Below are 16,118 nucleotides of genomic sequence, written 5' to 3'. Positions count from 1 at the left end.
GCTTCGGAGAAGACGGGGTATAGGAAAAATCCCCAACAGGCTTTGAAGCAGGCCCCTTAGAAGCCAGCAAGCTTCTCGATGGGGAACAAACACTAGAGTCCAATTCGAGGACAAGCGTGTGTGTAGACGGTCTCGAGGTCGGAGTCCTGCCCCAACAGGGCAGGGAGACCGGGGCCTTTTAGAAGAGGCAAGCCTCGCCCCAGTAGCGGGGGAAACACGGGCCCCCGAAAAGTCCTCGGCGCCTCAGGGGAGGAAGAGTCACTCGAGGGAACGAATCTTGCGGGGGACGCTCAGGCTGGGCAGACCGCGACTGGGTCGAGACTGAGGCCACAGGCGTCGAGGTCGGGACTAGTTGGCTCACCACTGAGGAAAACTTCATGGCAATAATAGCCTTAAGCATGTCCTCAACATAGGCACCGAGACCAAAGGAAGGTGGATCAGAGGTGCAGCAGTGCGTTCCTTTGGGGGGGCGACCTCGAAGAAGAGCATTCCCTACGTGAGGAGGCACGCTTAGAGTGATGTCTCGAAGGCGCCGATGAAGCGGCGCCGACATGAGACTCAGAGGAAGGCTTCTTTGCTGGCACACCTGAGGAGGAAAGAGACTTACCCGAGGCTGGAGTAGAAGAGGCCGAGGCCGGAGACTTCGAGGCCAAGGCACCCAACGAGGGAGCTGAGGCCGAGGTCTTCGAGGACAAGGCGCCCAATGAGGGTGCCAAGGCCGAGCTCGAGGCCTGCCCCGCAGGATCCATGGGGCCAAAGAGTTGGAGAATCTTGGCCACCCTTCGACGAAGAGCCTGCAGTTGTAGAGTTGCACAACAGGGACACGACTCAGCGCGGTGCTCTGCACCCAGGCACTCAACATACCAACGATGGGGATCGGTGATGGAGATAACCCGGTTACACTGAGTACAGTTTTTAAATCCGGAATGAGGCCGGGAATAAGAACCGCGGCCCCGTGAGGCCAGAGGAGGACCGGGAATCCGTTAAGAAATATACGAACTGAAAAAATGAAAATAATAAAGACGCGAGCACAGCGACTTAAATAAAAATAATAAAGAAAGCCGCGGTGCAAGAGGGACAATGAGATTGCATGCAGCAAGGAAGCAGTGCTTCTGGCTCCGCGGAAAACATTGAACCAAGGACACACTGAGGAGACGCATGCCCTAGGCAAGGCGGGAGGGGCACGTGCGCATGCGCAGGCCAATCGCAAGCCTGAAGGTCTTTGAGCAAGTCTGCTTGCGAAAACGTCCGCTAGGGGGCTCCGTCGGTGACGCCACCCACATGTAGAGAATATGCTGCCTGCTTGTCCTGGGATAAATTGGCTTATCAAGCAGCACATTATGATAAAGATCTTTGGCATTTAATACGTACATCCTTTTCTTGTGCACAATTTAGAAAACAGCTGAAAACTTTTCTTTTCAAAATTTCTTACAAACAATTTAGAATATAATTGAAAATTTTATTTTTTCCAAAATTTCTGATCTTATATTTTTTATTGTATCTTTTTGATAAAGTTCTATGCAGTTTACAAAACTTTTGTTGGCTATGCAGTCTAGAAATCCAGTGTTATGTTATAGAAGCATATATAAAACTAAAGGATAAAATTTACCGACTTATTCGGCTCAGATACAAGAGTGGTTTAGAGAATACTATAGTGAACTGTATACTGTAGATCTCACAATTGACTTGGCAGCCACTGATTTCTTATTTAACTGAGCTTGCTCTTTCAACTTTGTCACTTGATCAATGTACCTCTTTTGGATGGTGAAATCACAGTTAAGGAAATATTTCATGCTATCTGATCTCTTTACACTTATAAGTCCCCAGGTTTAGATAACTTCTCAGGGGAATTTTATAAGCCTTTTACAATTGAGCTCACCCCAATCCTCATCATCTGACAAGTGACAAAACTAGATTACATTGAGGCAACTAGATTATATTGAGGCTCAAGGCTTTTCTTGAAGTGGCTGAGGATCTTCTGTTTTAAAGACAGATGGGGAAAAAAAACAAAACCAAATCAAACAACTCAATGATAAAAACTGTGTTAATGCTGCCTGATACACCAATACCAGTGTAGGTAGTGACCATACACTATGTGGTCATCAAATGTGACTAAAAAAGATCCTATTTGGGGATTTATAAGAGGATAAAGAGAGAAAAGCATAAATGGGTAAATGCAAACACAAAAAAAAAAAGGTTTTTTTTTAATATGAAAAAAAGCGTTACTTTTCATTTACAGAAAAATGAGCATCACTGGTTTCTGAGGGGAAAAAATAATTGAGTTGATTAGAAGATGATGATGCTAATGCTAAAGTACTGCTCAGTCATGGTGCATCTCTCTAGGAAGCGCCTAGAAGAGCACTGTTTGCATTTTCTCAAGCCACAGCTCCACTGATTGATAGAGCTACATGTTGACTACCTATCCTGTTAGTTTTCAGATGATGTTTGTCTCTCCTAACAGGATTCAGGTGTGTCACAGAAATAATCTTATGGACCCGTGGGCCGAAGGGAAAGTAATTGCTAATAAGGGGCTGCTGACAGAAAAGCAGTATCAAATCAGTCATCCAGGGAGGATGTATTATCAAAAACATTAAAATTATCCAAAAGAGGATTAAACTAAGCAGAAATCAGGATATTAATAAAGGTATTTAAAAAAAAAATAAAAAATCAGTGCACTAACCTTTGAACAAACAAAATCAACTAGAGTTGCTTCTTCTTCACCAATATATTCTATGATTTTCTTATTGATCCATGGTCTAATTCGACGTTCCATTAATGTCTATAAAGGAAACCAGTAAAATGACCATTAAGAAATCTCTGTCTCTGCTGAGCAAGTATAAAGATTGAAAAATATCTGCTGCTATTGATATATGCACAAAATGCTAAATTGTTTTGTAAGAAATATTTTGCATTCAATGACATATTAAATCATTTTCATTATACTTCTAACTCTTCAATGGAACATAATGAGACTGGATTCTTGATGTTAGGTCCACATGCCAGGTCCTTAAAAATGGTAAGTACCAGAGAGGCCAGAACCACCACCAAGATGAAAAGGTCAAAAGGTATGGAGAACCTGGATAATACAAACTAGGATAGTAACAGTATGGTAAATAAAAATTAATTGAAAACTCGGGAATAGTATTTGTCTACTTCATTCCCGCTCTCAGAAATGGGCGGCTTATCATAAACACCGCTTCCAACGATTTGGCAATAAGCCGGGACGTCTTATGGTGTGTTTGGTAGACGCTAGGACTGGTTGGAGACCGATTTTGACACTCCGGACCCCAGGGGGAGGAAGGGTGTCTCGTACAACTGACGTTTCCGGGGTGCTCTCTGATTTTTTTGAGCAGTTGTACGCTGCTCCTGATGATGCTTCCCCGGATTTATTGGCAGATTATCTTCAGTTCTCGGGATGTGTCCACCCTCAACTGTCCCTTCCAGACGGTTGAACTGGAATCTGCTATTAAGACTCTGTTCTGGTAAAGCCCCGGGCGGCTTTTCTGATTAATTTTACCACATTCTTTCCCCTCATTTGTGCGGCCTCTTATTGGCTTACTATAATGACACTATCACTCGAGGCTCTTTTCCCCGTTATGCCAATGAGGCACTTATTACTTTATTGTTGAAACCCGGTAAGGAGGCTGATGACCCAAGCTCTTATCGTCCAATCTCTTTAACGTCAATCTCAAGCTTCTTTCCGGTATGCTGGCTGATCGTTTCACTCCTCATCTCCCGGCCAAAATCCATGAGGACCAGGTAGGTTTCGTCCATGGTCGCCAGTCTGTCTGCAAAGTGTGGAAGGTTCTCTTTACGCTTGCTCAGTATCAACATCACTGCATTCCTGCTTTGTTTGTCAGTTTAAATGCCTCCAAGGCCTTTGATAGTGTTCACTGGTCCTTTTTGTTTCGTACCCTTGAGTACATAGTAGAGGTCTGCACGGGAACGGGGATCGCGGGGATCCCGCGGGTTCCCCCCCTGGCCCACAGGGACGCCCCCTGGCCCACGGGGATGCCCCCCTGACCCATGGGGACGCCCCCTGGCCCACGGGACTCCCACGGGGATGAAAACAGCCTACCTAAATTCTGGCGATGCAGGCGTGCAGCTTACAAGTCTGGCGTCGCGGCGGGAAATAGCCATGCTGAGCAGTGAGCTCAGATGAAAGCCTTGCTTGCTGATTGGTCCGGTGGCCCCGCCCCGCCGGACCAATCAGCAAGCAAGGCTTTCATCTGTGTACGTGCTGAGCTCACTGCTCAGCATGGCTATTTCCCGCCGCGACGCCGGACTTGTAAGCTGCACGCCTGAAAAAGAAATCATCCAGGCCGGGGTCGGTGTCATGCTCCGGAGCTTCTACAGCCTTCCTATCTCCCTCTCTCTTCTACCTGCTTCCGGCCACACCCCCTGCTCCGCGGCTCTCTTCGGCAACTCAGCAGCAGCGATCGACACAAGTTTCTGATGTCGGGGCCTACCCTTTGCGAGTCCCGCTTGTTTCAACTTCCTTTTTCCACAAAGGCGGGACTCGTAGAGGGAAGGCCTCGATGTCGGCAGCTTGTCTTGATCACCGCTGCTGATGAGTTGCTGAAGAGAGCCGCGGAGCAGAGGGGTGTTGCCAGGTGCAGGTAGAAGGGAGAGGGCCAGATGCAGGACTCGTGGGTGAGGGAGGAGAAGAGAGAGAGAGAGGGAAGGAAAACAAAAGGAAATATTTCATACTGGGCTGGGTCGGAGTGGAGGGAGGGTGGAAAGATTCTGGCTACCGGGAGCAGTAACAAAGGAAAAGGGGGGAAAGCTGAAAATGGAGATAGTGACACAAAGAAGAGAAAGAGTAAGCAGGACCTACTGAATAAGGATAGAGATACAGAGGGGACATGAAGAAGAGGTGAAATAGAGATATATAAGTAATGCTGAAAAAGTGGGGGGGGGGAGATAAAGACATTGAAAGGGCAAATGGTGAACATGGGGTAAAGACAAGGACAGAGACAAATGAAGATTCTGAAAAAGTGGTGAGATAGGGATATAGGTGAGATGGACACAAAGAAGGGTGATGCTGGAAAATAGGTGGAATGGTAATTCTGACAAACACAGAAGGGAAATGCTGGATCAAGGAGAGATGGGGCTCAGGCTGGATGGAATGAGGAGAAATGCCTTGTTGGCCCGGAACTTCCTCTCCTACGTCAGAATTGACGTCAGGGAGCGGAATGCTGGTCAGTGCGACGCTTCTACAGGGAAAGCTTGGGACAGCGGTGGCTTGGGGGCTATTCCCCGATGGCGGTGGCAGCAAACCGAGTGGCTTGGGGGAGGGCACGGAGAATGAAAGAAAGGGGGCAGACAGGGAGACAGAAAGAAAAAGTTGGGGGAGAGAATGAGGTCTGGAGGAGAGGAAACATACAGGAGGCTGGAAGAAAGATTGGATGCACAGTCAGAAGAAGAAAGTGCAACCAGAGACTCATGAAATCACCAAACAGCAAAGGTAGGAAAAATGATTTTATTTTCAATTTAGTGATCAAAATGTGTCTGTTTTGAGAATTTATATCTGCTGTCTATATTTTGCACTATGGCTCCCTTTTACTAAACCGCAATATCGTTTTTTAGCGCAGGGAGCCTATGAGCATTGAGAGCAGCGCGAGGCATTCAGCGTAACTCCCTGTGCTAAAACCTACTATTGTGGTTTAGTAAAAAGGGAGGGGGTGTATTTGTCTATTTTTGTATTTTGTTACTGAGGTGACATTGCATAGAGTCATCTGCCGTGATCTCTTTGAAAAAACCCGGAATATGAATAATTAACATTTTCTCTGCCTTTCATTGTGCTTTGTGTTTTTTTTAAATTTTATTGTTGGTAGATCATTTTGACTTAGTCATTATAAAGTAGCTCGCAAGCTCATAAAGTGTGGGCACCCCTGCTCTTACTCTGGGGCACCAGACCTCCCACACGGCAAATGGAAGAAAGAGGAGAATTTTTGGTCGTAGGGAGGAAGGTACAGAATGTGATAGGGAAGAAAAAGATGAGAGTGAGAAATGTGGCAAGGGAACAATGGGACAGATTGAAAGGGATGCAAGAGGGAGGAATATTGGACAGTGGTGAAGGGAATGGAGGGAGAGATGTGGCATAGTGTTGGAGAGGGGTGATAGAAGGAGAAATGTTGGGCATGGGGCTGGTGGGCAGGCACGAAAGATGAGAAAGAGATAAATGCTGGACCATGGTAGGGGGAACCAATGGACAGCAACAGAAGAATTTACAGAAGATGAGAAAGCGGAAAAAAGAAACTGGGACCAACTTTATGGAAAAATAAGTCTCCAGACAACAAAGGTAAAAAACGGAATTTATTGACTAAAATATGTTAGCTTTGGGAAATGTATATGGCAGATGTTTTTGTTTTGTGTTCAAAAGAAAAGGAAATGCATTTCTGGTTTTATTTCTACAGTGTTGAAGTACTTGTTGACCCTTGCTGTGACTGGTGGGGATCCCCAAGCACCGCCAGCAGAGGACCTCCTCTAGAGATGGCCAGAACTCCCCTCCACCAAGCGCAGCAGTCGCTGGCAGCATCCATGAGCCACTGAGGTGCCAGCATCTGTGACTCAGGGACGCTACTGCTGCCTGCCAAGCTTGGCAAAAGGGACCCCCGGCCAACTGCAAAGGAAGTCCTCAGCTGACAGTTTGTGGGTTCTCATCAGCTGAGTATTTATATTTTATATTTACATTAGAGGTTCTGGTAGAAACCCATTTACAAAGTATGTATTCTTCCCAATTAATATTTCCAAATTAATAAAGTCTCTTTGCTTATTTGTAAATGGGTCTCTACCAGAGCCTTTAATTCAGTAGCATAATTAAATAAAATAACTATTTCTGAAGTTTATAGGGAAGGATGGTGACGGAGGGGATTCCTTCACGGGGACGGATGGGGACGGAGTGATTCCTCGTGGGGACGGAGGTATTCCTCATGGGGACGGGTGGGATTTCTGTCCCCGCGCAACTCTCTAGTACAGTGATTCCCAACCCTGTCCTGGAGGAACACCAGGCCAATCGGGTTTTCAGGCTAGCCCTAATGAATATGCATGAGAGAGATTTGCATATGATGGAAGTGATAGGCATGCAAATTTGCTTCATGCATATTCATTAGGGCTAGCCTGAAAACCCAATTGGCCTGGTGTTCCTCCAGGACAGGGTTGGGAACCACTGCTCTAGTACATAGGGCTTGGAGGCTTTTATCTCAATGCGGTGCGTTCTTTATATTCTAATCCGTGGGCGTCTTTGTTGGTTAATGGCACATGCACGGATTCTTTTTCTATCTTCCAGGGTACTCGGCAGGGGTGCCCCCTTTCACCCATGCTTTTTTTTCTTTCTTTGGAAACACTGCTCTGTACCCTCTGTCATTTTGATGAGTAGGGGGCCTTAGAGTCGCGGGAGTGGAATTAAAGACTTTAGCATTTGCTGATGATATGTTTTTAATCCTTACTCAGCCGGAGATCTCTTTGCTGTCTGTGTTAGATCTTATCTCTGAATTTGGACTCTCCAGTCTCAAGGTAGAGAGGTTTGTTTCCTTTGCGATGGGCTGAGTCCTCGTTGAAATATTTGGGGGTGCTCATCCCGCTTGACTTATCTTGCTTGACCTTCTTGAATATTGAACCACTTTTCCAGACCCTTAATAATAAATTGCAGTTGTGGAGCGGCCTTCCCTTTTTGCTTCTGGGTTGGGTGAATTTGTACAATATGCTTATAGTTCCGTGTTGATTGTATGTCTTTCAGGTGCTTCCTCTTTATTTGACCTCTAGGGATGAACAACGGCTGGAATGCTTGGTTCAGAGGTTTCTTTGGGCCGGTAAAACAGCTCACCTATCTTACCACTTGGTGGCGGCTCCCTGATATAAGGGAGGTCTGGGTTTGTTGAATCTTCGCTTTTTGACTATTGGCTGTGGCATGCGCCATATAAATGATCTTTTTCATGGTTCTTCTACTTTTATCAACACTTCTTTGGAACTTTCTTGCTTTCAGACTACTCACTTTAGTGCGTATTTTCATTCTGTTCCTTCCACTGCTTCTTCCCTGCACGGTGTTACACCGTCTGCTGCGGAGAGTCTGGCACTGGATCTGTAAATTTCACTGTCAGTCCCACTATTTCTCCTTTTTTGCCTCTCCGCTTTAATAGCCATTTTCTTCCTGGGGTGGATGGGGCCAGTTTTGTTAGGTGGGAAGCAAGGGGGATTCATTATGTGTTTCAATTGGTGGAGGATGAAATCCTTTGCTCAGCTGCTGGAAAACTTTGATCTTCCTCCCATGGATGGCTTTGCTTATATGCAGATTCATCATTACATTACTTCCCTACAATATTGCCGTTTAACGGCTTCTGTCAGGAGTTGTTGTCTACGGCATTCACCATTGGCTCCCAGCTCCCTGTTCCACTTAAATTCCACCATTGTCACTTAAAGGATGAATCCCCTTTGCTTGACCATTCTAGATTGCGAGATGCCTAGGCTCATGATCTAAATATTGTATTGCCTGATGATGTGATATTACAAGCTGTTAGAAAATTGCCTGCTTTTTGCAAATATACTACTTTTTGGGAACAACATTATAAGTTGGTCTAACGATTGTACATCTCTCCTAAGAGGGCTTACCTCTCTGGGTTTCAAGCGTCTGTTGCCTGTCTTAAGTGTCAGGCACCCGAGGCTGGTTTGGGACATATGTTTTGGACCTGTCCTACTATTAAGTCTTTTTTGGGATGCCATATTTCTGTTTGTGAAGCGACTCTGGAACGTCACTATACAACGTTCTCCATTGTTTTTGTTTGGTGCTTCTCTCCATTATTTTCCCCTGCAGACAGGGGGTTACTGCTTTCCTCAAGTGGACTATCCTTGTCGCACTGAAATGCATCTTGCTCAAGTGGCTGGAATTGGAGGCGCCTGATTACTCCCTTTGGCGGTGTCGTCTGATCACACTCCTGATGTGGGAACGAAGGGATGTGCTGGATTTCTCCTCTCTCCGGGGACGCTCTTTTCAGCGCATTTGGGAGCCATTTTGGAATATCATGACTCCCCTGGCTCATAGCCGCTAATTGAACTGTTGGTATCTTGTTCTTTGGCCCCCTTTTTGCCTATGTATGAGTCTTTATCTATGCCTTCCTATGTGGTTCACTATATGGTTTGCAGCTCGAAGGAGGACCGGGGGAGGGGAGTGGGTTCGAATGGGGGGGGTTGGGAGGGAGGACGGAGGGAGTTGTATTGTAGTTTTCTTTATCAAACTGTGAGCTTGTTCTTTGCATTCCATTATGCTCTTGTCTTTCATTGTTGAGCTCAATAAAATATATTTGACAATAAAAGTTAATAGACAAAACCAAAGCATGATACCCAAGATGATAGCATTTCAGCTAGTGCTTCTAACAGGGGTTGTGTGTAATCAGTAAAACATACAAAGAAAACAGCTATTATCAGGACACACTCAAGCCATAAATGAAACACAAATAACAACAAAAAAGACTACAATCAAGTGAAAAAATCAGGACACCCCATGAAATATTCAGTTCTTTCTTAAGAAATGTTCACAATCAAGGTCAAATCTTTTTTTTATTTATCTCTGGAAAAGAAAGTGATGTAATTGCAGGTAAACAAAAATTTTCCTTGATTTACTCATGAAACAAGATACCCACAAAAATGTGTATTCTAACTGAGGAATAAATTAGGACATCCTACACCCTACTAGTTAGTGTCACCCCCTTTGGCTGAAATAACTGCAGTAACACTAGCTATTAAGGTGTAGGGTGTCCTAATTTATTCCTCAGTTAGAAGGAGAAATTAGGTTCTTACCTGCTCATTTTCTGTCTGTTAGCCTCTAAACCGGTACAGTTCTTTACTGATGGGTAATAGCTCATCATGACCAGCAGGTGGAAACTGAGACCAAAACTTTGCTATAGAACTTAATAGCTGAACCCTCCCTATATACCTCAATATGCTGAATAGCCAAGAAAAAACTAACCATAAATAGTATACTCCGAACAAGAGTAACAAGTAATAAACAGGAATGCTGTTGGAAATGCATGATAGGCCCCCTACAGCAAAATGGCCCCACAGCTCGCTAGCCGAGCCACAGCCACTGTTCTTTGATCTCCCCTGCCCTAGAAAAATACTAGAACCTGCAGAAAAGCAAAATCTTCACACAAACAAAAATCGCAAGCAACGCAGACAGGGCGGGGAACTGTATTGGTCTAGAGCAGCGGTCTCAAACTCACGCCCCCCCCCCCCCCGGCTGCTATTTGGTGGCACGCAGTCTAGTACCCGAACTCGCAATCTGGGCAGCTGCAACTGGGCAACCCGATTCCGTAATCTGGGCAACTGCCTGCTGCTGTTGTGTATGCTGGGACTCCTGCCTTCGCGTATCTGCCAGATACGCGAAGGCAGGAGTCCTGGCATACGCGATAGCACCAGGCAGTTGCAAGTTAGCTGAGGCCGGCGCGATCTTGCACACTGGGCAGGAAAAGAAGCTCCGGCATCAGTGTCAACTGACTAGCAACTTCCTGTAGCTGCATCGTATGCCGGGACAGGAGGGAAGGGAGAAGGGGTACTGCTGGACAATGGTGACAGGGGAGAAGGGGTACAGCTGGACAGGGGGGAGGTAAAAGGAAGGGAGAAGAGGTACTGCTGGACCTGGCAGAAAGGGAGGGGAAGGAAAGGTGCTACAACATTGGAGGGGAGGGTGAGATGATGCATGGGGAGACAGCATTTTGGGTTGGGGGATGCAAAGGAGGGATGCCACTGAGGGAAGAGGCAAGGACAGAGAGAAAGCAGGAGGCAGAAAGTGCTGGACTTATGGAGAGGGCAAGATGGATGGGAGGACAAAAAGGAGGGAAGGAGAAATGTTACACTGGGGAAGGGGGAGAGGGCAGAGGGTGAAAAGTTGGACTCATGGAGGGAGAGAGAGATATGTTTGGTTGAGGGAAGGAGAATCAGAGGAGAAGCATGCAGGAGAAAGAGAGAAAAAAATGTTGGATTGGTGGAAAGGAGGAAGAGAAGGAAGATGGACTGCAGGGGGCAGGAAGAAGGAAAAAATAAATGTTACACTGGAGGAGAAGGAGAGAGAGGTCAAACCATGGAAAAAGGGAGGGAAAAAGAGAGATAGGAAGGGAAGGGAAGACATGGAAATGTAGATTTTGAAAAGAAAGCAGAAAAAAAGGGAAAAACTGAATGTTAAATTAATGCCAAAGATGGATGCAAGGCAGAACATGAAGACAGGACAAGAAGGCAATGGAAACATAGTTAAAAGCACAGAAAAATGAAGTCAGCAGACAACAAAGGTAGGGAAAATATTTTATTTTCAATATAGTGATTGAAATGTGTCAGTTCTGAGAAAGGAAATATGTTAAACTTTAACTGTGAGGGCCACAGAAAAAAATAAGGTATTTGGAGGGCCGCAGAAAAAATAGTTAATGTCTTAAATTCTTTATATTTATAAATCTTTCCTTTAACAGTTAAAGGAAAGATTTATAAACTATTAAGTTTTACCTCATGCAAAATTGTCATTTCTTTAATAAGATATTAACTATTTTTTCTGCGGCCCTCCAAATGCCTACAAATCCAAAATGTGGCCTTACAAATGGTTTGAGTTTGAGACCACTGGTCTAGAGGCTAACAGAAAGAAAATTATCAGGTAAGAACCTAATTTATCCTTCTGTGCCGCCTTCTACACTGGTGGAGTTCTTCACTGATGGGACGTACCAAAGCAATACCCATCAGGGTGGGCTCCATAAAGGGCCGACACCATGACACGCTCACTCAACACCGCAACGCGCCTGAAAGTCCACACGGTAGTGTCTGAAAAAGGAATGCAGAGAAGACCAAACTGCAGTCTTACAAATATCTACTAGAGGCACTAGAGAAGATTCAGCCCAAGAAGTTGCCTGACCCCAAGTGGAATGAGCCTTGAGAAATTCTGGAACAGGCTTTTTCTGAAGAAGAGATGAGGAAGCAATAGTCTCCTTGATTCAGCATGCAATGTAGCCTTGGAAGCACCATTCCCCTTATGAGGACCCGCTAAGAGGACAAAGAGATGATCCAATTTTTGGAACTCCTGGGTCTGCTGCCAAATGGCCCATCTAGTCTGCCTAGCCACAATAACTATTATCTCTTTCTCTCTCTGAGAGATCCCACTTGCCTATCCCAGGCCCTTCAATGAGCAGGCACCCAAAGGCTCAAAAGGGGGGCTCACCAGTACGGACAAGACCAGATTAAGATCCCAAGAAGGAACAGACATGAGGAATGAAAGTCAAACACTGATCTCACAACAACCCACAAAAGGCAGACAAGGCCACAAGCTGAACTCGGAGAGATGACCAAGCCAGGCCCCTGCCCAGGCCATCTTGCAAGAACTCCAAGATGTTAGAAGCACGAAGAGAGAGCACTCTACTCGCAGCACACCACTCCTCAAAGATACGCCAAAAACACATATAAGCCAGAGAAGTGGAAAGTCTCTGGGTCCCTGTTATACCCCAGCATGCATATTACTAATAATTTTGTTCAGAATATTATATGTCTACTCAAGTCTGCTTACCTGAACTCCTGAACCTTAGTGTTACCTGGACAACATCAAATGCTTTACTAAATTCAGTTGCCTGCGTACCACTCAAATAACATCAGTAAGGACAGACTTGGGTGTTATTAAAACAGAGCAAGACCAGCCGTTTACCAGTCCCTGCAACACCTCATTAATAACCTCAAAAGGACAGTAACGCCAGAGGGGACCTGAATGTTATCCAAACAAAGAAATTAGCCAGGGGGGTAACTGAAATTCAGCATGCTACCGATATGAATCCACAAGTCTGTTTATCTGACATTTTGACCTCTTTGACCTGAATGTTGCCCAAACAACTTCAAAGGGACCGACCTGGGGTGTGCCTGAATCAAAGGACGCTGTTACTGCAGGACCAGCTGTTTAACTCAGCAGCTTATAAGGACGGAATTCTGCTCCTAGAATCCAGAATCCTAGCCGGCTATCCAAGACGTCAGGTCTAAAGGGGCAGACTCCTGTGTCCTACTCGCCTATCCATTGAGGGATTCCGAATGGTGAAGGGAGGGTTTACGTGAGATACGGTGATGATAATTTATTCTTATATATATATTAAAGTGTTATTATTTATGCTTTATATTGTCTGTGTGTTTTTCTGAGTATCTCTGATCATCCCACTTGACAGAAATTAGTGGCGGAACAAATTGGTACCAGAAGCGGGGTTGATCTAATGATGTCAGAAAAACTAACTAGGCAACAAGGGGTTGAGGAGCAGGCTCCCAATCCCTCCATTCCAAATGGGAATGAAATTATGGGAACATTAATGGCCACTGAGTGGTCTGTAGAAGCAGGATTGTGTGAATCCTGTACTTTTGAAAGTGGGGATCCACATGAATTATGTGCCTCCTTACAAAAGGTGAAAATCTCAAAAGGAGAAGAGCAAGAAGTAATTTCTAGACAAGGAAGGATGATTTTGTCAGACTGGAGGAATTTGCATGAAGCTAAACAGGAATTACAATTGAAATTAGAAGAGCTGGAAAAGAAAAGGAATAAACAACAGCATGCCATTACAATGCTACAATGTCAGAATAAGTTGTTAATGGATAAGGTAGAAACCTATCAAAATGTAATAGAACAGTCAGCTATGCAATATGCACGATATAAATACAAGAAACGGAGGTGGAAAGTGAGTTACAGAAAAGTTAAAATCTTAATTTATCATCTGCCGAATGATTGGAATCCAAACAAACGGGATGGGAATATTTGGGATTCAAAGTGAGGAGGATATCTGTGTTAAAGGAGAACAGGCAGAAAGTTTAGAAGCAGAGCCTGTGAAGAGACAAAGATTACAGAGAAATCTGCAAACAGGAGAAAATCTAGTTAGGGAGGATGTTACTCCACATGAAATCATGGATATGATGGCACGCTTTACACAGCAGCCTGGGGAACCACTAATACAGTGGGTAGTTCGGGTGCAGGAGCTGGGTGCAGCAGGGATTATGTTAGATGCCACAGATGCCCCTAAATTTGTTCAAATTTGTCAAGAAATAGCAGTGCAACATGCGTTGCGGAAGGATCCTTATCCTGCAAAAAATGCCCAATGGTCTTTATTAGAGATAATTAGTAGGGGTGTCACGAGGCGATATCCACTTGAATCTGATTGGCCTTCCAATGATAAAGTTTGGTATACATTGAAAGATGCACAAATGAGAATTAAGGAAGAGGCTATGAAGGTAGCTTTAGTAATAGGTCACGCTGACACATATATGTCATTACCTTTTACTGTATCCATGAGAAATAAAATTATCAGGTATGCTGCACCGGCATACAAACAGGTAATTATGACTCTGTTGATCAATCAAACAGACAGGTCTATTTTGGAAGTCTTGGAAGCGGTCCGACAGTTAGGAGATCTGGAAGACTGGGGACCTCAAACTACTTTTGATAAAAAGAGGGAAGGACAATCCAATTCAAACAGGGCTAATCGAGTATCCCGAAGGGATATGTTTTTGGCATTAATAAAAGATGGAGTAAAGAGGGAAGAAATAGATGGGAAAGATACCGGGACTTTATGGAAAATGTACAAAAGTAGAGGATTAGGAAATAAATCTATGTCTCAAGCCCAAGTAAGCAAGAGTGAGGATGTGCCAGTGCCAACTGCTCCTCCTGAGGAAACTGCTTCCACTCTTTATCCTGATTTAAAAGGGTGGAAGTGGTGGGAGGATCAATGATGTGAATACCAAGCCTCAGTTAGCTTGAACCAAATTAGAACAGTGTCCGCAGGTAGAGATAAATATTTAGTAGAAACCTGGGGAGCAACAGGTACAAGCTGTAGTGGACGCTGGGGTGTAGGAATATAAATATCAGGATTGGGGGGAAAATTATGCAAGCAGGAAGAAAAAATTTTACAAATTTTAAAATTGGACAATTACCAATATGGGATTAATCTATGGGATTCCTTGCCAGATATCCAAAAAAGGGTTAACATGACAGCTTGCATTTTTACTATCCCTAGAGTGGAGCAATGTCCAGAACAATTTGCATTCACTTGGCAAGGGAGGCAATATACATATACCAGACTACCACAAAAATACTTACATAGTCCCACTTTCTATCACAAGATTAAAGCAGAAAATGGGCAAAAGGATGCCGAGAGGTGATAGAGAAAGCTAAACTGTAGAAATATTGCTAAGTGACCTTTATAATGTATAAAGTTTTGTTAGATAGTATAAGGAAGTTGCACTCCAAGTAATTTTGCAAATGTGTCTTTTACCTAAAACATTAATATTGTGAACCACTGTACATGCATGTAAACCTCTCTTGTATATTTTATAGATTAAAGCGTCCCTGCTTGAATTTTTATGATTGTGTGACAGAGCTTTGAAATGGAAGAAAATAGAAAAGAAGACCAGTAAAACTATATAGAGCAATTAACTTAAGTTTCTATCTCTCTCTTTCTTTTAGAAGCTTAGTATCCAGACATGGTCAGGAGAACCAATTTCACTGTGCCACATTTAAAATACGTCCAGCACTGTGACCTGATAGTGGGAATCCAATGGATACCACATTTGTTTGTGACTCTTTTGATTAATAGTGTGCTTATTTACAGATTAAATTCAACTCTGAATCATTACTGATGGAAGAAAGCATGCCGGAGCTCTGTGTTTGTCTGTTTCTGTTATGTGTTGTCTGTTCTAGCTTATGGGGTACCCCAACATTGCACATTGGCCATTTCCAGAGTTTATTCCACCCCTTCTATTAGTCCAAATGGTACCATATCCCTTTCCAAAAAAGATTCCCCCACATACCAGAAAGTATCTTATGAAAACCATGCTCACAATGATTTTATGCTATGGCTCACAGGTGATAGAGGCCATCAGCGTGCCAGATTTTGGGAATAAAGGGGACGCCCATGTGGGATCCCTACGGGGGTCAGGGCAAAGGGTCTATGGAGTGGGCAGACTTGATGGGCCTTGGCCCTTTTCTGCCGTCATCTTACTATGTTTCTATGTTTCTATACAGCCCAATGATAATTTAGTTAGGGGTTATATTATAAAAGGATATCTGAAGAGAAATAATTAGAAAGCTTTATACCTGGTAAAATGGTGTTCATTGGTATTTGATATTTGCT

At 44.3% G+C, this 16,118-nt stretch overlaps 1 protein-coding gene across 6 annotated transcripts in view; it reads right to left on the bottom strand.

Annotated features, from left to right (window-relative positions):
• Window positions 1–16,118, bottom strand: part of RBM25 (RNA binding motif protein 25) — a 285,496-nt gene that overhangs the window by 29,842 nt on the left and 239,536 nt on the right. For all 6 annotated transcript variants that reach the window (XM_033953489.1, XM_033953490.1, XM_033953491.1 and 3 more), the window contains one exon: window positions 2,681–2,779. In XM_033953489.1, the coding sequence (XP_033809380.1) occupies window positions 2,681–2,779 (99 nt within the window). The remainder of the gene's footprint in view (window positions 1–2,680; window positions 2,780–16,118) is intronic.

Source organism: Geotrypetes seraphini, chromosome 7, assembly GCF_902459505.1.
Source record: "Geotrypetes seraphini chromosome 7, aGeoSer1.1, whole genome shotgun sequence".
NCBI classification, from domain to species: Eukaryota; Metazoa; Chordata; class Amphibia; order Gymnophiona; family Dermophiidae; genus Geotrypetes; species Geotrypetes seraphini.
Note: the sequence above shows the minus strand (reverse complement) of the source record. Positions and strands in the feature narration are given on the sequence as shown.